The sequence below is a fragment of the Thalassophryne amazonica genome, chromosome 19 (assembly GCF_902500255.1).
Source record: "Thalassophryne amazonica chromosome 19, fThaAma1.1, whole genome shotgun sequence".
Classification (NCBI taxonomy): Eukaryota; Metazoa; Chordata; class Actinopteri; order Batrachoidiformes; family Batrachoididae; genus Thalassophryne; species Thalassophryne amazonica.
In genome coordinates, this window is record NC_047121.1 from 17,776,460 (window position 1) to 17,798,108 (window position 21,649).

A 21,649-nucleotide genomic window follows, 5' to 3' on the forward strand; every position below is an offset into this window, starting at 1 on the left:
TGTAATTCACGTCGGCAGTAAGGACACCCGGTTACACCAATCGGAGGTCACTAAAATTAACATTGAATCGGTGTGTAACTTTGCAAAAACATTGTCGGACTCTGTAGTTTTCTCTGGGCCCCTCCCCAATCGGACCGGGAGTGACATGTTTAGCGGCATGTTCTCCTTGAATTGCTGGCTGTCTGAGTGGTGTCCAAAAAATGAAGTGGGCTTCATAGATAATTGGCAAAGCTTCTGGGGAAAACCTGGTCTTGTTAGGAGAGACAGCATCCATCCCACTTTGGATGGAGCAGCTCTCATTTCTAGAAATCTGCCCAATTTTCTTAAATCCTCCAAACCGTGACTATCCAGGGTTGGGACCAGGAAGCAGAGTTGTAGTTTTACACACCTCTCTGCAGCTTCTCTCCCCCTGCCATCCCCTCATTACCCCATCCCCGTAGAGACAGTGCCTGCTCCTAGACCACCAATAACCAGCAAAAATCTATTTAAGCATAAAAATTCAAAAAGAAAAAAAAATATAGCACCTTCAACTGCACCACAGACTAAAACAGTTAAATGTGGTCTATTAAACATTAGGTCTCTCTCTTCTAAGTCCCTGTTAGTAAATGATATAATAATTGATCAACATATTGATTTATTCTGTCTTACAGAAACCTGGTTACAGCAGGATGAATATGTTAGTTTAAATGAGTCAACACCCCCGAGTCACACTAACTGCCAGAATGCTCGTAGCACGGGCCGAGGCAGAGGATTAGCAGCAATCTTCCATTCCAGCTTATTAATTAATCAAAAACCCAGACAGAGCTTTAATTCATTTGAAAGCTTGACTCTTAGTCTTGTCCATCCAAATTGGAAGTCCCAAAAACCAGTTTTATTTGTTGTTATCTATCGTCCTCCTGGTCGTTTACTGTGAGTTTCTCTGTGAATTTTCAGACCTTTTGTCTGACTTAATGCTTAGCTCAGATAAGATAATTATAGTGGGCGATTTTAACATCCACACAGATGCTGAGAATGACAGCCTCAACACTGCATTTAATCTATTATTAGACTCAATTGGCTTTGCTCAAAATGTAAATGAGTCCACCCACCACTTTAATCATATCTTAGATCTTGTTCTGACTTATGGTATGGAAATTGAAGACTTAACAGTATTCCCTGAAAACTCCGTTCTGTCTGATAATTTCTTAATAACATTTACATTTACTCTGATGGACTACCCAGCAGTGGGGAATAAGTTTCATTACACTAGAAGTCTTTCAGAATGCGCTGTAACTAGGTTTAAGGATATGATTCCTTCTTTATGTTCTCTAATGCCATATACCAACACAGTGCAGAGTAGCTACCTAAACTCTGTAAGTGAGATAGAGTATCTCGTCAATAGTTTTACATCCTCATTGAAGACAACTTTGGATGCTGTAGCTCCTCTGAAAAAGAGAGCTTTAAATCAGAAGTGCCTGACTCCGTGGTATAACTCACAAACTCGCAGCTTAAAGCAGATAACCCGTAAGTTGGAGAGGAAATGGCGTCTCACTAATTTGGAAGATCTTCACTTAGCCTGGAAAAAGAGTCTGTTGCTCTATAAAAAAGCCCTCCGTAAAGCTAGGACATCTTACTACTCATCACTAATTGAAGAAAATAAGAACAACCCCAGGTTTCTTTTCAGCACTGTAGCCAGGCTGACAGAGTCAGAGCTCTATTGAGCCGAGTATTCCTTTAACTTTAACTAGTAATGACTTCATGACTTTTTTTTGCTAATAAAATTTTAACTATTAGAGAAAAAATTACTCATAACCATCCCAAAGACGTATTGTTATCTTTGGCTGCTTTCAGTGATGCCGGTATTTGGTTAGACTCTTTCTCTCAGATTGTTCTGAGTTATTTTCATTAGTTACTTCATCCAAACCATCAACATGTCTATTAGACCCCATTTCTACCAGGCTGCTCAAGGAAGCCCTACCATTATTTAATGCTTCGATCTTAAATATGATCAATCTATCTTTATTAGTTGGCTATGTACCACAGGCTTAAATTAAACCATTACTTAAAAAGCCATCACTTGACCCAGCTATCTTAGCTAATTATAGGCCAATCTCCAACCTTCCTTTTCTCTCAAAAATTCTTGAAAGGGTAGTTGTAAAACAGCTAACTGATCATCTGCAGAGGAATGGTCTATTTGAAGACTTTCAGTCAGGTTTTAGAATTCATCATAGTACAGAAACAGCATTAGTGAAGGTTACAAATGATCTTCTTATGGCCTCAGACAGTGGACTAATCTCTGTGCTTGTTCTGTTAGACCTCAGTGCTGCTTTTGATACTGTTGACCATAAAATTTTATTACAGAGATTAGAGCATGCCGTAGGTATTAAAGGCACTGCGCTGCGGTGGTTTGAATCATATTTATCTAATAGATTACAATTTGTTCATGTAAATGGGGAATCTTCTTCACAGACTAAGGTTAATTATGGAGTTCCACAAGGTTCTGTGCTAGGACCAATTTTATTCAATACACCAATTAGCTAAATTGCAGGATTGTCTTACAGACATAAAGACATGGATGACCTCTAATTTCCTGCTTTTAAACTCAGATAAAACTGAAGTTCTTGTACTTGGCCCCACAAATCTTAGAAACATGGTGTCTAACCAGATCCTTACTCTGGATGGCATTACCCTGACCTCTAGTAATACTGTGAGAAATCTTGGAGTCATTTTTGATCAGGATATGTCATTCAAAGCGCATATTAAGCAAATATGTAGGACTGCTTTTTTGCATTTACGCAATATCTCTAAAATTAGAAAGGTCTTGTCTCAGAGTGATGCTGAAAAACTAATTCATGCATTTATTTCCTCTAGGCTGGACTATTGTAATTCATTATTATCAGGTTGTCCTAAAAGTTCCCTGAAAAGCCTTCAGTTAATTCAAAATGCTGCAGCTAGAGTACTAACGGGGACTAGAAGGAGAGAGCATATCTCACCCATATTGGCCTCTCTTCATTGGCTTCCTGTTAATTCTAGAATAGAATTTAAAATTCTTCTTCTTACTTATAAGGTTTTGAATAATCAGGTCCCATCTTATCTTAGGGACCTCATAGTACCATATCAGCCCACTTGTAGTTCCTAGGGTTTGTAAGAGTAGAATGGGAGGCAGAGCCTTCAGCTTTCAGGCTCCTCTCCTGTGGAACCAGCTCCCAATTCGGATCAGGGAGACAGACACCCTCTCTACTTTTAAGATTAGGCTTAAAACTTTCCTTTTTGTTAAAGCTTATAGTTAGGGCTGGATCAGGTGACCCTGAGCCATCCCTTAGTTGCTGGATCAGGTGACCCTGAACCATCCCTTAGTTATGCTGCTATAGACTTAGACTGCTGGGGGGTTCCTATGATGCACTGAGTGTTTCTTTCTCTTTTTGCTCTGTATGCACCACTCTGCATTTAATCATTAGTGATTGATCTCTGCTCCCCTCCACAGCATGTCTTTTTCCTGGTTCTCTCCCTCAGCCCCAACCAGTCCCAGCAGAAGACTGCCCCTCCCTGAGCCTGGTTCTGCTGGAGGTTTCTTCCTGTTAAGAGGGAGTTTTTCCTTCCCACTGTCGCCAAGTGCTTGCTCACAGGGGGTCGTTTTGACCGTTGGGGTTTTTACGTAATTATTGTATGGCCTTGCCTTACAATATAAAGCGCCTTGGGGCAACTGTTTGTTGTGATTTGGTGCTATATAAATAAAATTGATTGAAATTGATTGATTGATCTCAGGCAGGGGAAAAAAGAGCAGAATCGGTCAGCCAGAAAAAATGTACCGTTAAGGTATAATTCATCAGCATTAAATCCACAGGAAAGCAGAGAAAATCTTAAGGTGATCGCTAGCCCTAACCTTCACTAACAGACCCAGAATTTGTTGAGTCAGAGAGCCGTTGAGGCAGAGACCCATTTTGTTGCTCATAAAATGAATTTAAAGGATAAGAAGCATAGTACCATACTATGCCAATATGCTAGCCACACGAGAGGGAGAATAAATGTATCAAGTTTGGAGTCAAATGTCTCGACAGAATCTGACTGTTTTCACCAGGGCCAAAATGATTTGCCCCATATCAATTATTTTGACCCTGGTAGTTTTTGGTTTTGTGAAATAATTTTGTTTCTGTGTGCAAAGTAAAATAATGTAAGCACGCAAAATAAAACTAGGATGTTTAAGAAAGCAGTGTTGAAAATTCCTTGCTCTATTAAAAAAAAAATACAAATCACTTGGGAAAATTTTGAAGAAAATGTTAAATTTCATAGGGGACTGTGTTCTGACATGTTTTTGTGAGCTGCATGAGGTAAGACGTTTGTTACTGCAAAATGACTTTGATCCTATTATTTTAAATCATGTTAACATTCATTTTGTTTCATTAGGTAAGAGGCAGCCCCAACAAAGGAGACTGCTCAAAGAAGCTACAGCAGAAGAGAGTCAGCAGCCTAATAAGAGACGTAAAATGGGTAAAGGCGGTGAAAAGCAGGTGTGTTTTTCTTATCATAAAATACTGTTTTTTACAGCTTTTATTGCATCGTGTTAGCTGTTCAGTTATGCCATTGTAGAGAATTTAAAAAAAAAAATGACTAAAGCCACAATGTAGCAAGACCCTGGCTCTTATTTTTTGTGCAGAAAATGCACCTAGAAAAATAGAATTTCATGAAAATGTTCAGGGTTTTTTGATTTTTGATTTTTCTCTCTCACTTATTTCCAAAAGTCAAAATTGTATATACTTATCTGGGTTTGCATTAGAATTTTTGGCTCCTGAGTCCTGCGACACACTTGGTATAGAAAATGTGAGTCCAAGGTCCAGTCCTGAGTCCCAGCACCCTCGAGCTAGCAAAGCCACCTCGCACGAACGGCGAATTCAGTACATGGAGCTGCTAATTTCAGGATCTACTCAAGTGCGCTAAGAAAGGTGGTGTGGTAACGTATCCCATGAAAGCTTCTCAGTTTTACATCTGAGAAAGGCAATATAAAAGTAAATCTATGAATAAAGGTGTTCATTTTTCATGATGATGTAGGGGCACAGGTATTTTGAAATGAAAGAAGCATTGGTTCTGTTTATTCTTTTTGCGTGTTTTTTTTTTTTTTTTTTTTTTCCCTTAGAAAAAAAATTGTAAGAGCCGAAACTTGAGCCAATTTAATTTAAATATGATGCACATTTCCTTATTTTGTTATATTGAATGTCATTTGGTGTTATATATTTGTCATAATGTTTAAAATGTTAAAAACATTAATATTGGATGAATATAGTGTTTGCTGCAACAGACTGGCATCCAGGGTGTACCCCGCCTCGTGCTCTATAACTGCTGGGATAGGCTCCAGCCCCCGCGACTCTTAATTGGATTAAGCAGTTGAAGGTGTGTGTGTCTGTGTGTGTCTGTGTGTGTATCCGGTTGTTAAGTGTGACGTAACGCATCATGTGATTTTCAACTTACAGGTTCAAACAACAACAACAAAAAAGCGCTTTGTCAGGTGTTTGTGGTTGTTGGTCGTCTTCATCAGCTGATTTTCCTTCAAAGTAAAACTTCGTAAATATGCCTGTGTTATGTATCAATTGACTGTGTATGTGGGAGTGGTATTTGCTCTTCACTTCTAGATTTAAGTAATTGTTTGAATTTCATTATATTTGTGTTGTTGGGACCTTAGGGTGGCCTTCAACTATTCAGAGGTTTTGGATAATATTACCCGAGAGCGATATAAAACCAAAATAACATCAGCAGGACCGGCATCTCGTCTGTACCAACACGAAGCTGGACGATGGAAAAATGATCCTACACAATGGCCAGATGTTCAATGAATATCCTGATATTTATTCCTACCTCATAGACATACCAGGTATTTTTGTATTTTATATAATTTATATGACGTATGCATTGTGAATTGCTGGTCTGCGCCAGGAGGGGCCAGCTGCTGATTATTTCCCCCAAGGTAACGCATGATCGATGGTGACGCATAATCCTCTTGGTGTTTCATGACGGATTTTAATATACTTTCTCGCTTTGTTAGTACATCCCACTGCCTCGCATTGCTGAGGCATTAAAAAACAAAACAGTGGTGAAAATGAAAAAGCTCGCATCAACTTACATTGTCCACAATGGATTGTTTACACACGCATTGCTAAGCACGTTGGTAAGACCTCACAGGCAGAGTTCCTGGATGTGCGACCGAGTCAATAGGTCGGAAACATCACCGGAGCTGTCGTTTTATAGATTCCCAGCCGATGACAAACAGAAACACAAGTGGCTACAACTGATCAGGTAGGGCTCCTATCCCGGCCTTTTTGTTTTGATTGCTGACGCTGTAGCAGCTGTACTGACCATTTTATGAAGTGAATCTCGTCAGTTTACATAACCATAAGTGTTTTCGTTTGGACCCGGAAACAGATTTATCACGTGATGTGTTACATCAGAGCTTAACAGTCCCGTAGCATTTGCTACTGTGTTCAAACATTTATTTAGAGTGGCTTCAATCTGACCAGCAGAGAGTAAATTTTTTTTTTTCCCCATTAAACTTTTTTTTAATTGGTTTACAGCTCTTGTCATTCATGTTGGATGAATTTACTGTTTTTTTTTTGTTTTGTTTTGTTTTGTTTTCCTCTGACTAGTTGCACGATGTGTCACTCCAGACCACCTTCAATATTTTGTCAATTTTAAGTTTGTTTGACATTTGCACAAATTACAGCATGTCATAAAGCCTCACTTAGTAAAGATTAAAAATCATCATAGGCAGGTTCATTATTCCATGAACAAGACGTGCATGCAGTGTGGTCTCATCTCTTACAAGGACAGTGATTAAACATAAATGTTGATTGGTACGCTTTGGCTTTTAGGTTCCTAGTTTGGAAGAAAAAAGTAAGCTGACCGATTCTATTTATTGTTTCGACCTTTCCGGATGGAGGGATGCAAGCTAATTTGCTGTTCTATGCTGTCCATTCTAAGTGGTCTTAATATATCTATACTCAAACACACAGGAAGCTGACCCCACCTCCTCCTTCAGACAAGAGGAGAGAGAGGAACAGAAGCAAGGCTCACTGATGTCAGCAAGGAGAGACTAAAGACTATGTGAAATCGATTTCTGAATGTTTTGGGTGTGCGGGACATCGAGCCTCTTGGGGTTGGGGTGTCCAGCCTTGTTAATTTTGTGACCCTGCTTATTCTAGACTCATTACATATAAACTAAATTGTTTCAAGTATTTTTTTTTAATCCCAAAATATTAGAATATAGCATGAGATTAAAAAAAAATTATAATACATAAATGACAGACTTTGGAAAAGTATATTCATTTATGCATTAAATACCTGGTTGAGGCTCCTTTTGCATAAATTTCAGTGCAGTGCAGTGTAGCATAGTGGCGATCAGCATGTGGCACCGCTGAGGATTTATGGCAGCTCAGGTTGCTCAGATAGCGGCCTTCAACTCCTCTGTGTTGTTGGGTCTGGCGTCCCTTATCTTCCTCTTGACACTACCCCATAGATTCCCTGGGGTTCAGGTCAGGCCACTTGGCTGGCCAATCAACTGCAGTAATACCATGTCAGCAAACAAGGTACTAGTAGTGTTGGCACTTTGGACAGGTGCCAAGTCCTGCAAGCAAAGGAAATCAGCATCTCCATGAGGTTGATCAGGAAATGGAAGCATGAAATGCTTTAAGACTCTATTAAGACTGCCAGTAAAAATCTGATTCATGTGCCTATCTCGTTTGAATCTGATCCCATTTTGCAAATCTGAACAGTCAAAAATCTCATGAAATTTTTAAAAAATCTGTTTCAAGCCTCATTTGTAAATGGTTTGAAATGCAGTTCAAGTCACATTTTTCTGTTCTGTCCTCTCACAGTGACTCCTCTCTCCCTTCCTGTCCTTCCCTTTCTCTCTACGCGCGTGCACACACACACACACACAGTGCTGTTACAAACTGACTGTTTGTGTGGAATAAAGGTTCACTGATTTGCTGTGAGTTGCATCAAACCATGCACGCTGTGCTCTGCTTCAGAGCTGCCAGTTTGTGAACAGTTAAGAGATTTAAAAAAAAAAGAGAGCTCTTGTCACAAACCTAAGCCAAAGTATTTAAGTTTAAATGCAATTGTATTGTAATGTAATGTATTGTATTAAATGCCGAGCTAAAATCAATGAATAGTATGGATGCAAAGGTACCAGGTGACTCGAGATGTTGCAACAAGGGGTGGAAGAGGCATACCACAGCATCCTCCTCCATCCTCCTGGGAAATATAATTCCTAAAGCATGTCCTGGGTTTTCCCTCCTCCCAGTTGGATGTGGCTGGAAAATCTCCTTAGAGAGAGGAGGCGGCAGCGGCATTCTCAGCAGGCGTCTTAACCACCTCAGTTGGCTCCTTTCGTTGCAAACCTTTTTCTTTTTTCCATGATATTCTAACTTTTTTAGATGCATCTGGACACATTAAGCCTTTTGGAATAAGAGCTTTATTTCACTGTTCTTTATTGATATGCAGAAATAGATTTTATCTTTCCAGGACTTTGCATTGGAGGGAACACCCAGAAAGCAGAGCAGAAGAAGAAAACCTGGTAAAGACGTAAAGGAAATGAAGAAGCAAATGAAAAAGTCAACATTTTGCCTTACTGGTAAATCATAATGCTGAAATGTAATACATTGATAAGATGACACCCCCCCCCCCCCCCCCCCCCCCAAAAAAAAAAAAAAGAATAAAAAGTTCTGGAGATTTTAGCAGGTAATAAATGTAGATGGCAAGCCTTTGCACAGACACATAAAACAAACATGTGACATGAACATGCACAAAAAAAAGGCTTGTACTAAGTGGAGGGGAATAAGGAAAAAGATGACTTCCACATCTAAGAAAATTTAAATTTGTGTGTATCTGACTTAACTGATGAATGAGGGTAGAACCACCTGACACTATATTCTAACCAAATTCCAGGGTATCTAAAGTGTGTGTGGTGGTGTTGTTAATGCTCAATGTGGATTTATATTAGATGTCTTGTTTAAAGAATATAGTAAAGCTGTTGACAAATTTGACCTAAGCACCCCCCCCCCAACACACACACACACCAGTTGTTTTTTGGCAAAGGCAAAAACCAATCTTGGGACAAAAATCCATTTTTTTGTACAAATTTGTTGTGCTAACAGCACTGACAGTTGTATTGGGTGTTATTTAGCAACTTGGAAAGGTTCTAGAAAATAAAAATGGTATAGGATGTGACTGAACTTTTAAAATGGCTGTCTAAATCTGTGGAGCGCCTTGAGGTAACTTTGTTGTGATTTGGCGCTATATAAATGAAATTGAAACTGTTTCAGCCAGTCACCATTCCTGTACTTTTATTTTAGATTTATATCACCTACTTTTATTTTGTTTTAGGTTCATTCTGTATCACAACCTGAATTGTGAAATTCCGGTTCTGTTTTTTCTTTTTCTTTTTTTAAATTACACTCCAAATGTTTTGGATTGCATGTTAAGCTCCAGGGAAACCAATTCGGAAAAGGAAATGGGATGGAGTGACTCGGGCCACACCCTCCACAGCAAAGAAGCGGCGGTCCTGTCTGTGTCCTGATACTGAGGTGAGAGGAGATGATGTGTTACAGGGTCCTATTATGCAAAATTGTGTTTTTTTTTTTTTTGTTTTGTTTTGTTTTTGTTTTTTTGTTGTTTTTTTTTCCCCATTTTACAGTTTAATCTGTTTGGGTTTCTTTCCAATTAAATCAAGAGACATAAATGGGTTATCTTGTTCATCTGTTTATAAGACACCAGGTGACCTATATTGGTTTATGTAAAAGGTTTATAATGTGACTCTTTAAATAAGATTATAGACTATACAGCAGCTAGTTGTTGCTTCCTGGACTAATGAGCATGCTGTCCACGCTGTTTATCATAGCTGGATTATACATCATCTGGGTTGAGCGCCTTGGGGCAACTGTTTGTTGTGATTTGGCGCTATATAAGAAAAAAGTTGATTGATTGATTAAATGAAATTTGCTCTGTAAAAACATAATTACAACCACAGAAAACCATCTGGGGCAGGAATCAGTTTTGACTACCTCTAATAGTTCATTTTCAGCATTATGACCATGCATCCATCCATCCATTTTCTTCCGCTTTATCCGGAGTCGGGTCGCGGGGGCAGCAGCTCAAGCAAAGCCGCCCAGACCTCCCGATCCACACACATCCCCCAGCTCCTTGTTAAATCACGACCAGATTAAGCTTCATTGTTGCCGAGCTGTTCAGGTGTACATTCTATATCTACACACTCTGTCTGGATGTATGGTTTACTTCATAGAGTTGAATATAGCGAAGCTAGAGTGTAACGATGCCATGCCTACATGGGGGCACGGCCACCATTACCAAAAAGGGCAAAAAGTACATGGCTGTGCAATACAATGGATTTAAACGGACTGTAAATTCCATATTTACCTGTTTTTGGCTTTTTTATTATTATTATTATTATTATTATTGAAATAACATTATTAACTTAGAGTAATTTAATACTTTGTTGTTTTGGGGTTTTTTTTGCACTCTGGTAATGGCAGTGCATGCTCCTTGACAGCATATGGTCAGGCGTGACTCCGCCCTCCTAGCTTTGCTGTATCCAACTCTGTGGTTTACTTTCAGTACCAGCAACTGAAAAAGTGACACAGCTAAATTGGATTAGCTCTGATCAGGTTAATACATTTTGCATCAACAGTACTGGCAAAAATGTTGATGTCAGCTTTAATTAGTCAGCAGTTAGTACCTTTTATTGGTTGTGGCAGATGCAGCCATGAGTAAGAGAAGATTTGTTTAATTTCTTACCTCTGCACTTGGCTGATGTTGTAGTTGATGAAGTAAGGCTGTCAGTGTGATTTTCTAGATGCTGATGATTAAATTTGCTCACTGCTCACCCTGTGGTGTGTTTCAGGGTTCTGGGAGCGATGAGCATCCAGACTCTCCAAGTGACAGCTTGGATGGGACCAAGAAGGGTGAACGCAAGAAAGAGTGTGTCTGCCAGGTGCAGAAAATCATGCTGTCTTCTACTTTTATTTGTATCACAGCAACAGCATCTCTACTTCTTTTTTTTTTTTTTATAAAAGGAAATGTTGCTTCCTGTCTCTTGTCCGGTTTTTAATTTATACTCAATTTAAATTTTGTTACGGCTTTTTCATTTTACACCCATCCAGGGTTCTCAGCAGGATTTTTTTCTCAGTGTAATGGGATGAAAAAAAATCACCTTAAGAAGCCGGGGGTTCGGGGACTGCTTAGGCTTTGACCCTGCTGAAGCTTTTGCTTTATGAGCTTATAAAGGGCCTTCTTTGATTATTTTTTTTTTTTTACTTCAAAATGTAGAGTAATCAGTAACTAATCTTGAAGTTAAAAACATTTGTAAGGATTTCCTGTAGTAAACTGCTGTGTATAAATTAGCTCCTGTGCAGTGACACACATTTCTACACTCTTTCATGTTTTGGTCTGATGCGTCTTTCTTTTGGCTTTAAAGTAAGGCTGTCACAAAGATAAAAAAAAAAACATGGCTTAACAAAATTTGGCCAGGCAACAGTGTTTCAGAGGGGTATAAATGTAAACTGTTACTTTGGTCCCGGCCTGCCCTATAATATTCATGCCTGGAGAGCTGCTGCACTGTGTGCTCAGACTGGAGTGCTGAGAGTCACTGGGATCTCCCCGATGGAACGGAGGATGTCTCATTTTGGGGGAAAAACAGCTTTTTTTCAGGTGACGTTGTAGTTTGTCTGTTTTACGTTTGGAAAGAGGTGTCATTTGATTTAAAATGGCGATTCATTGTGAAGTTATTGATTGCGGAATGATCCGTCTTTCTACTTTGACAGAGGGCCGCAGCAAATCCCACAACACACACAGAGCGGAGGATAGTATTATTATTATTTTCACAAGGACACTAACTTTAGTTTAGGAATCAGAAGTGGGAGATATTAAGGTTCCAGTCCACAGCAGAGGCGCGTCGTTAGCTGCTCCACAAAAAAGGCATGTTAAAGATGAACGAATAAAAACTGTCTGTGTGTAGTGGGGGATGTTTCTTGCAGAAAGAGTACTGTTTAGAGACTTTAATCAACAGAAATGGCTTTGGTACAGGCTGATGAATGAATTGTGTCTACATCAGAACCAGCGGCTCCACAATCAACATAGAGAAATGATTATTTTCCCGTTAAACATCCTCAAAAACAATGTAATGGCCCAACTGCAGTGTAATTTTTTTTTTTATTATAACAGTGTAATGGACCGTTACACTGTTATAATGCTGGTGAGAACCCTGACATGGGCGATTTTAACATCCACACAGATGCTGAGAATGACAGCCTAAACACTGCATTTAATCTATTATTAGACTCGATTGGCTTTGCTCAAAATGTAAATGAGTCCACCCACCACTTTAATCATACCTTAGATCTTGTTCTGACTTATGGTATGGAAATTGAAGACTTAACAGTATTCCCTGAAAACCCCCTTCTGTCTAATCATTTCTTAATAACATTTACTCTGATGGACTACCCAGTAGTGGGGAATAAGTTTCATTACAGTAGAAGTCTTTCAGAAAGCGCTGTAACTAGGTTTAAGGATATGATTCCTTCTTTATGTTCTCCAGTGCCATATACCAACACAGGGCAGAGTAGCTACCTAAACTCTGTGAGTGAGATAGATTATCTCGTCAATAGTTTTATATCCTCATTGAGGACAACTTTGGATGCTGTAGCTCCTCTGAAAAAGAGAGCCTTAAATCAGAAGTGCCTGACTCCGTGGTATAACTCACAAACTCGCAGCTTAAAGCAGATAACCCGTAAGTTGTAGAGGAAATGGCGTCTCACTAATTTAGAAGATCTTCACTTAGCCTGGAAAAAGTCTGTTGCTCTATAAAAAAGCCCTCCGTAAAGCTAGGACATCTTACTACTCATCACTAATTGAAGAAAATAAGAACAACCCCAGGTTTCTTTTCAGCACTGTAGCCAGGCTGACAAAGAGTCAGAGCTCTATTGAGCCGAGTATTACTTTAACTAGTAATGACTTCATGACTTTTCATGAAGTACCATATCACCCCAATAGAGCGCTTCGCTCTCAGACTGCAGGCTTACTTGTAGTTCCTAGGGTTTGTAAGAGTAGAATGGGAGGCAGAGCCTTCAGCTTTCAGGCTCCTCTCCTGTGGAACCAGCTCCCAATTCAGATCAGGGAGACAGACACCCTCTCTACTTTTAAGATTAGGCTTAAAACTTTCCTTTTTGCTAAAGCTTATAGTTAGGGCTGGATCAGGTGACCCTGAACCATCCCTTAGTTATGCTGCTATAGACGTAGACTGCTGGGGGGTTCCCATGATGCACTGTTTCTTTCTCTTTTTGCTCTGTATGCACCACTCTGCATTTAATCATTAGTGATCGATCTCTGCTCCCCTCCACAGCATGTCTTTTTCCTGGTTCTCTCCCTCAGCCCCAACCAGTCCCAGCAGAAGACTGCCCCTCCCTGAGCCTGGTTCTGCTGGAGGTTTCTTCCTGTTAAAAGGGAGTTTTTCCTTCCCACTGTAGCCAAGTGCTTGCTCACAGGGGGTCGTTTTGACCGTTGGGGTTTTACATAATTATTGTATGGCCTTGCCTTACAATATAAAGCGCCTTGGGGCAACTGTTTGTTGTGATTTGGCGCTATATAAAAAAATTGATTGATTGATTGATTGACTTTCTTTGCTACTAAAATTTTAACTATTAGAGAAAAAATTACTCATAACCATCCCAAAGACATATCGTTCTCTTTGGCTGCTTTCAGTGATGCCGGTATTTGGTTAGACTCTTTCTCTCTGATTGTTCTGAGTTATTTTCATTAGTTACTTCCTCCAAACCATCCTACCAGGCTGCTCAAGGAAGCCCTACCATTAATTAATGCTTCGATCTTAAATATGATCAATCTGTCTTTATTAGTTGGCTATGTACCACAGGCTTTTAAGGTGGCAGTAATTAAACCATTACTTAAAAAGCCATCACTTGACTCAGCTATCTTAGCTAATTATAGGCCAATCTCCAACCTTCCTTTTCTCTCAGAAATTCTTGAAAGGGTAGTTGTAAAACAGCTAACTGATCATCTGCAGAGGAATGGTCTATTTGAAGAGTTTCAGTCAGGGTTTAGAATTCATCATAGTACAGAAACAGCATTAGTGAAGGTTACAAATAATCTTCTTATGGCCTCAGACAGCGGCCTCATCTCTGTGCTTGTTCTGTTAGACCTCAGTGCTGCTTTTGATACTGTTGACCATAAAATTTTATTAGAGATTAGAGCATGCCATAGGTATTAAAGGCACTGCGCTGCGGTGGTTTGAATCATATTTATCTAATAGATTACAATTTGTTCATGTAAATGGGGAATCTTCTTCACAGACTAAGGTTAATTATGGAGTTCCACAAGGTTCTGTGCTAGGACCAATTTTATTCACTTTATACTTGCTTCCCTTAGACAGTATTATTAGACGGTATTGCTTAAATTTTCATTGTTACGCAGATGATACCCAGCTTTATCTATCCATGAAGCCAGAGGACACACACCAATTAGCTAAACTGCAGGATTGTCTTATAGACATAAAGACATGGATGACCTCTAATTTCCTGCTTTTAAACTCAGATAAAACTGAAGTTATTGTACTTGGCCCCACAAATCTTAGAAACATGGTGTCTAACCAGATCCTTACTCTGGATGGCATTACCCTGACCTCTAGTAATACTGTGAGAAATCTTGGAGTCATTTTTGATCAGGATATGTCATTCAATGCATGTATTAAACAAATATCTAGGACTGCTTTTTTGCATTTGCGCAGTATCTCTAAAATTAGAAAGGTCTTGTCTCAGAGTGATGCTGAAAAACTAATTCATGCATTTATTTCCTCTAGGCTGGACTATTGTAATTCATTATTATCAGGTTGTCCTAAACGTTCCCTGAAAAGCCTTCAGTTAATTCAAAATGCTGCAGCTAGAGTGAGTGCTGACAGGGACTAGAAGGAGAGAGCATGTTTCACCCATATTGGCCTCTCTTCATTGGCTCCCTGTTAATTCCAGAATAGAATTTAAAATTCTTCTTCTTACTTATAAGGTTTTGAATAATCAGGTCCCATCTTATCTTAGGGACCTCATAGTACCATATCACCCCAATAGAGCGCTTCGCTCTCAGACTGCAGGCTTACTTGTAGTTCCTAGGGTTTGTAAGAGTAGAATGGGAGGCAGAGCCTTCAGCTTTCAGGCTCCTCTCCTGTGGAACCAGCTCCCAATTCGGATCAGGGAGACAGACACCCTCTCTACTTTTAAGATTAGGCTTAAAACTTTCTTTTTTGCTAAAGCTTATAGTTAGGGCTGGATCAGGTGACCCTGAACCATCCCTTAGTTATGCTGCTATAGACTTAGACTGCTGGGGGGTTCCTATGATGCACTGAGTGTTTCTTTCTCTTTTTGCTCTGTCTGCACCACTCTGCATTTAATCATTAGTGATTGATCTCTGCTCCCCTCCACAGCATGTCTTTTTCCTGGTTCTCTCCCTCAGCCCCAAACAGTCCCAGCAGAAGACTGCCCCTCCCTGAGCCTGGTTCTGCTGGAGGTTTCTTCCTGTTAAAAGGGAGATTTTCCTTCCTACTGTCGCCAAGTGCTTGCTCACAGGGGGTCGTTTTCACCGTTGGGGTTTTTCTGTGATTATTGTATGGCTTTGCCTTGCAATATGAAGTGCCTTGGGGCAACTGTTTGTTGTGATTTGGTGCTATATAAATGAAATTGATTTGATTTGATTTGACATCTGCTTTTTCTGTGTTTGACCCATAATACTCCCATGAGCAGTTTTCACACTTTGTTACATTAATGACAATACCATATTCTGTCTTACACTGATCATTTGTAAAATCTCCTAATGTGTCTGTTCTAACAGGTGTGTGAGCAGGCGGGTGAGGACTTGGTGGCTTGTGAAGGTCAATGCTGCAGGATGTTTCATCTGCATTGTCTGGGTCTGTCATTGAAGCCTGAGGAGAAGCTTTTGTGTCAGGAGTGCCGCACTGGTGAGAAGTCCCTGCTGCTTCCAGTATAAAAAATAAACTACTTTTGCACTTTTAACTAATCTTGTGTTGTTGAATTGTAACGAAATTGAGATGTAGTGGACATTTTAACGAAAGCATTCATCCACAATACCGCTTAATGTATTATTGGTTTTATGGCTTCTTACTGTTTCATAAATTGGTTTTTAAAAAAGATTTACCTTTATGGAAATATCCAGTAAATAAGAATAAGTTGAAAGCTTCAGTTTTATGCTACATACATCTTACTTGCTACACGTGTAATAATTTAGCTAGTCTGTTTTTTGTTGTTGTTTTGTTTTTTTTGATCTGATGGCTTTTATCTGTGCTGATTGGTGCAGCCATATGCTGAACATGAAACCACCACGTGTTCTTGGAGCCATAAACTAGAAAACGAGAACATTGAAAAACAGGGTTAATAACTTTTTTGTCAGCATGGTAATTGGAGCAGTCATATCTTAGATTCTCTTGTCTCATGTTTGATTCTTAGATGGCAAACATGAGATTGAATGACATCAACTGCCTGGGGTGGAGATGGTGTTAGTAAAACTCATTTGAGGGCAGCCAGCAGTAGTCTCTCAGTGATGACCATAAAAAAACCTGAGTGGATTGTTTTATTTATTTATATGTACATATATTTTTTCCTTTTTACTAGGAGTTCATTCCTGTTTCACCTGTAAGCAGTCAGAAGGGGAGGTACGTCGCTGTCACGTCCAGCACTGTGGCAGGTTTTACCACGAGGCGTGTGCTCGCCTCAGCCCCCTCACCGTGTTTGACAACAAGGGCTTTCGCTGTCCCCTCCACACGTGCCTGAGCTGCCATTATGGCTGCAGCGCCAAACAGAAATCCAGCAAGGGTGAGGCTCTGGATTTATCTATTATCAAAAGGAATATTACACATCAGGGCTGTGTGAGTTGTTATTCTGGTTTTAGCCCTTGTCTCTGGTTCACTCGGTGAAGAATAAATTCCACGAGTCTCAGAGCTGCATTTTCTGAGTTAAGTTTGGCCAAATGAACTGAAGCCACAATTAAGACATTATGTACAGAAGTGGAATAATATGCGGTCTCCCTTTAGAGTTCAGTGGTTGTTTTTAAATCCAAATTGTGATTGATAAGTTGCAAGAGCTATGATTTAAATACTGCAGGTTGTTCAAAAGTACAAAATGAAACTCGTGTCAACTGCAGCTTGTTCCTACTTGTTGCTGGTCTCCTCTCAATGAGATTTTTGTCTTCGTGTTGCAGGTCGATTAATGCGTTGTGTTCGCTGCCCTGTGGCTTACCACAGTGGCGATTTGTGTGTGGCCGCAGGCAGTGAACTGATCACAAACAGCTCCATCATCTGCACCAACCACTTCAGTGCTAAGAAGGGCTACAGCCACCACAGTCATGTCAACGTCAGCTGGTGCTTCGTCTGCTCCAAAGGTTTGACACCACCTCTTTCCTCCCAACAGTGCATTTGGTTAGAGCAGGGGTCTCCAACATGTTACTCACAAGCTACCAGTAGCTCGCAGCCCCTTTAGAAGTAGCTCGACAAAGGGTTCATGAATTGTATATACACTCAACAAAAATATAAACGCAACACTTTTGGTTTTGCTCCCATTTTGTATGAGATGAACTCAAAGAGCTAAAACTTTTTCCACATACACAATATCACCATTTCCCTCAAATATTGTTCACAAACCAGTCTAAATCTGTGATAGTGAGAACGTCTCCTTTGCTGAGATAATCCATCCCACCTCACAGGTGTGCTGTATCAAGATGCTGATTAGACACCATGCTTAGTGCACAGGTGTGCCTTAGACTGCCCACAATAAAAGGCCACTCTGAAAGGTGCAGTTTTGTTTTATTGGAGGGGGGATACCAGTCAGTATCTGGTGTGACCACCATTTGCCTCATGCATTGCAACACATCTCCTTCGCATAGAGTTGATCAGGTTGTCAATTGTGGTCTGTGGAATGTTGGTCCACTCGTCTTCAATGGCTTTGCGAAGTTGCTGGATATTGGCAGGAACTGGTACACGCTGTCGTATACGCCGGTCCAGAGCATCCCAAACATGCTCAATGGGTGACATGTCCGGTGAGTATGCCGGCCATGCAAGAACTGGGACATTTTCAGCTTCCAAGAATTGTGTACAGATCCTTGCAACATGGGGCCGTGCATTATCCTGCTGCAACATGAGGTGATGTTCTTGGATGTATGGCACAACAATGTGCCTCAGGATCTCGTCACGGTATCTCTGTGCATTCAAAATGCCATCAATAAAATGCATCTGTGTTCTTCGTCCATAACAGACGCCTGCCCATACCATAACCCCACCGCCACCATGGGCCACTCGATCCACAACATTGACATCAGAAAACTGCTCACCCACACAACGCCACACACGCTGTCTGCCATCTGCCCTGGACAGTGTGAACCGGGATTCATCCATGAAGAGAACACCTCTCCAACGTGCCAAATGCCAGCGAATTGCGTTTATATTTTTGTTGAGTGTAAATTGGTCACTCGGTTAACTTTAGATTTCTGTCCAAATTCACACATGTCCCGCCTCCCTCCAAATGTAAGATGTCGATACCAACAGTTTGTAAATCTTCAGGCAAAATAAGCATAGTGAACTTGTTTGGGTTAAAATAAGGCATGAAAATAAATGTTACAAAACATGAGTAGCTCTCACCCATTTTCATGTTGCCAAAGTAGCTCTCTGAGATATAAAGGTTAGAGGTGTTTAGTGTTCTACCAAATGTTGAAATTTAGAGATCATTACAGTGAGTGTGTTTGTGTGTCTGTGCTTCTGGTGGCTCTGATTGCTCAAAGATTTTAGGGCAGCCATCTTTGTGGCAGTATTTGGACCTTGTGTTAAGTCCTGTACCCGTATAATGGTACATGATTTTTGACCACAACATCCCCACCGCTATCAAATCTTTCTACGTCCTGGAGATAGTTTTGGGGTTTCTTGAGGTTTCTTCCTGTTAAAAGGGAGTTTTTCCTTCCCACTGTAGCCAAGTGCTTGCTCACAGGGGGTCATTTTGACCGTTGGGGTTTTACATAATTATTGTATGGCCTTGCCTTACAATATAAAGCGCCTTGGGGCAACTGTTTGTTGTGATTTGGCGCTATATAAAAAAAATTGATTGATTGAATTGTCATGGAACTTTTCAAATCCTTTTGCTGTCATACTTCCGCCTTGTTGAAGGCAGTCCTGGGCATTCATGCATATTCATGTCAAGTAGTAGAGCAAGCCTGCACAGGACCATACCACGATAATCTTGATGTTGCACTAACAACATTCTTTGTTCAGTCATGATGATGTTTTTTCCTACATAATAATGAGGTCATGTTGTTGTCGTCATAGGGAAGTCCTATGAGTTGACAGGACATCATTCAAATTCACCATCTTTTGACTGTCCGCACAACCCAGTTGTGTATTTGTGTTACAGTCAAATCCATGGGCTTAAGGCCCAAGCTGGCAACCTTCAGTATACAGTGAGTTACATAAGTATTTGGGCAGTAGCCCAGTGTTTGTAATTTTGCCTCTGTACACCACCACAGTGAATTGAAAATGAAGAAATTAAGAGGAGATTGTAGTGTGGGTTTAACAACAACAACAAAAAAAAATCATGAATATTTTATGAATTATAGCCATTTGTGTAGAGTTCCCCCACTTTGAGTGCCAATAAATGATTAGAGAATTGGGATGAAGGCCATTTTGTGGTCAGGTGTAACTTGTTCCATCTTTATTCCCTGGCATAAAAAAGGTCTGCAGTTGATTAAAGGTGTTGAATTTGCATTTAGTAGTTGTTCAGTAGAACTTTTAATGTTAGCTCCAAAGAGGTATTGGTGCAAGTGACAAGGGGGCAGCACAAAACCAGTAACGGTAGCAAAATCAACAAATTGGTACTTAAAAGAAGAATGGTACAGTGGGGCAAAAAAAGTATTTAGTCAGCTCCTGATTGTGCAAGTTCTCCTACTTAGAAAAATGAGAGAGGTCTGTAATTTTCATCATAGGTTCACTTTAACTATGAGAGACAAAATGAGAAAAAAATCCAGGAAATCACATTGTAGGATTTTTAAAGGAGACCTGCATTGAAAAAAATGCAGTCAGATTTTTTGAACAAAAAATGACTTACATTTACACATGAGATCCTTCTGAATGTAGTAAAGTAAATCTGCAAGCCCAGATCTGTCATTCAGCGGAGAAATCTTCATTTGAAAATGACAAATTTACAGCTAACATTTAGCCCTCCGCAACTTGTCCCTTTCATCATGGACGCTGCCGAGACGTCACGGACAAGACCCTCTCCCAGCATGCATTGCGCCATTTGTAATTTGTGGATTTACGTCAGTTTGCATCTGCACCTTTTTCTTGTCATACGGAAGGATCTACTTTTTTAAAACTTCATATTGTCTTGCGGCATGTTTAGTGAGTACACGTCTTTTATTTGTGCTTGAAAATTATTTTGGGGGACTTTTTCATATGCCCGTTTGATTGAGTGGTGTCGTAATGAAAATCTACTGTCTTTCGCCTACGGTACCATCGCGGGATATGGAGGCGAGACCCGCAAAGAATCCCAGTCATTAAAAATATATAAACCTCTCTCAGCGTCCATGAAGCTCTGGGGCTCCGATTGCTGAGACGTCGGTGCTGTGGATTTTGCTGCAAGACGTCTGTCCTTGCAGCAACAGGTGTACCGGCCGCTTCGCATTAAAACAGCGAGCGTAGCGGAGGCAGAGAGCGGGAGAGGAAGAACGGCGCCCGCTGTTGATGTCGTTGCTGATCTGAGCACACAGATCTGTATCTCACATTCATTGCAGCTTACTTTTGGATGTTGAAACCAGGACGTGTATAAGTAACATTACTAACAGGTAAAATTAATTTCAATGTGGCATCGGACTGAAGGCGGGAGAGCGTCGTCTTGTCCCTGACGTCATGGAAATGATACGGCTGTACAAACTGTTTTCACAGAGGGCTAAATTTTAGCTGCAAATTTGTCATTTTTAAACGAAGATTTCTCCGCTGAATTACAAATTTGGGCTTATAGATTTACTTTACTGCATTCACAAGGGTCTTATAAATACATATCGGCTATTTCTTTCTGAAATCTGACCACATTTATTTCAATGCAGGTCTGCTTTAAAGAATTTATTTGTAAATTATGATGGAAAATAAGTATTTGGTCAATAACAAAAGTTCAACTCAATACTTTGTAACATAATCTTGGTTGGCAATGACAGAGGTCAAACATTTCCTGTAAGTCTTCACCAGGTTTGCACACACTGTAGCTGGTATTTTAGCCCATTCCTCCATGCAGATCTCCTCTAGAGCAGTGATGTTTTGGGGCTGTCGCTGGGCAACATGGACTTTCAACTCCATCCACAAATTTTCTATGGGGTTGAGGTCTGGAGACTGACTTGGGCACTCCAGGACCTTGAAGTGCTTTTTGCGGAGCCACTCCTTCATTGCCTGAGTAGTGTGTTTTGGGATCATTGTCATGCTGGAAGACCCAGCCACGTTGCATCTTCAATGCTCTCACTGATGGAAAGAGGTTTTGGCTTAAAATCTCATGATACATGGCCATGTTCATTCTTCCCTTAACACAGATCAGTCGTCCTGTCCCCTTTGCAGAAAAAAGAGCCCCAA

The 21,649-nt window shown here is 40.3% G+C and overlaps 1 protein-coding gene across 2 annotated transcripts in view; it reads left to right on the top strand.

Annotated features, from left to right (window-relative positions):
* The window catches only part of nsd2 (nuclear receptor binding SET domain protein 2), a 74,203-nt gene that overhangs the window by 31,589 nt on the left and 20,965 nt on the right, over window positions 1–21,649 (top strand). The window contains exons 7-13 of one of the 2 annotated variants that reach the window (XM_034159763.1): window positions 4,384–4,487; window positions 8,491–8,599; window positions 9,451–9,551; window positions 10,886–10,975; window positions 15,871–15,997; window positions 16,668–16,868; window positions 17,254–17,433. In XM_034159763.1, coding sequence (XP_034015654.1) covers window positions 4,384–4,487; window positions 8,491–8,599; window positions 9,451–9,551; window positions 10,886–10,975; window positions 15,871–15,997; window positions 16,668–16,868; window positions 17,254–17,433 — 912 coding nt within the window. The remainder of the gene's footprint in view (window positions 1–4,383; window positions 4,488–8,490; window positions 8,600–9,450; window positions 9,552–10,885; window positions 10,976–15,870; window positions 15,998–16,667; window positions 16,869–17,253; window positions 17,434–21,649) is intronic. The other variant, XM_034159764.1, reaches the window with a different exon arrangement.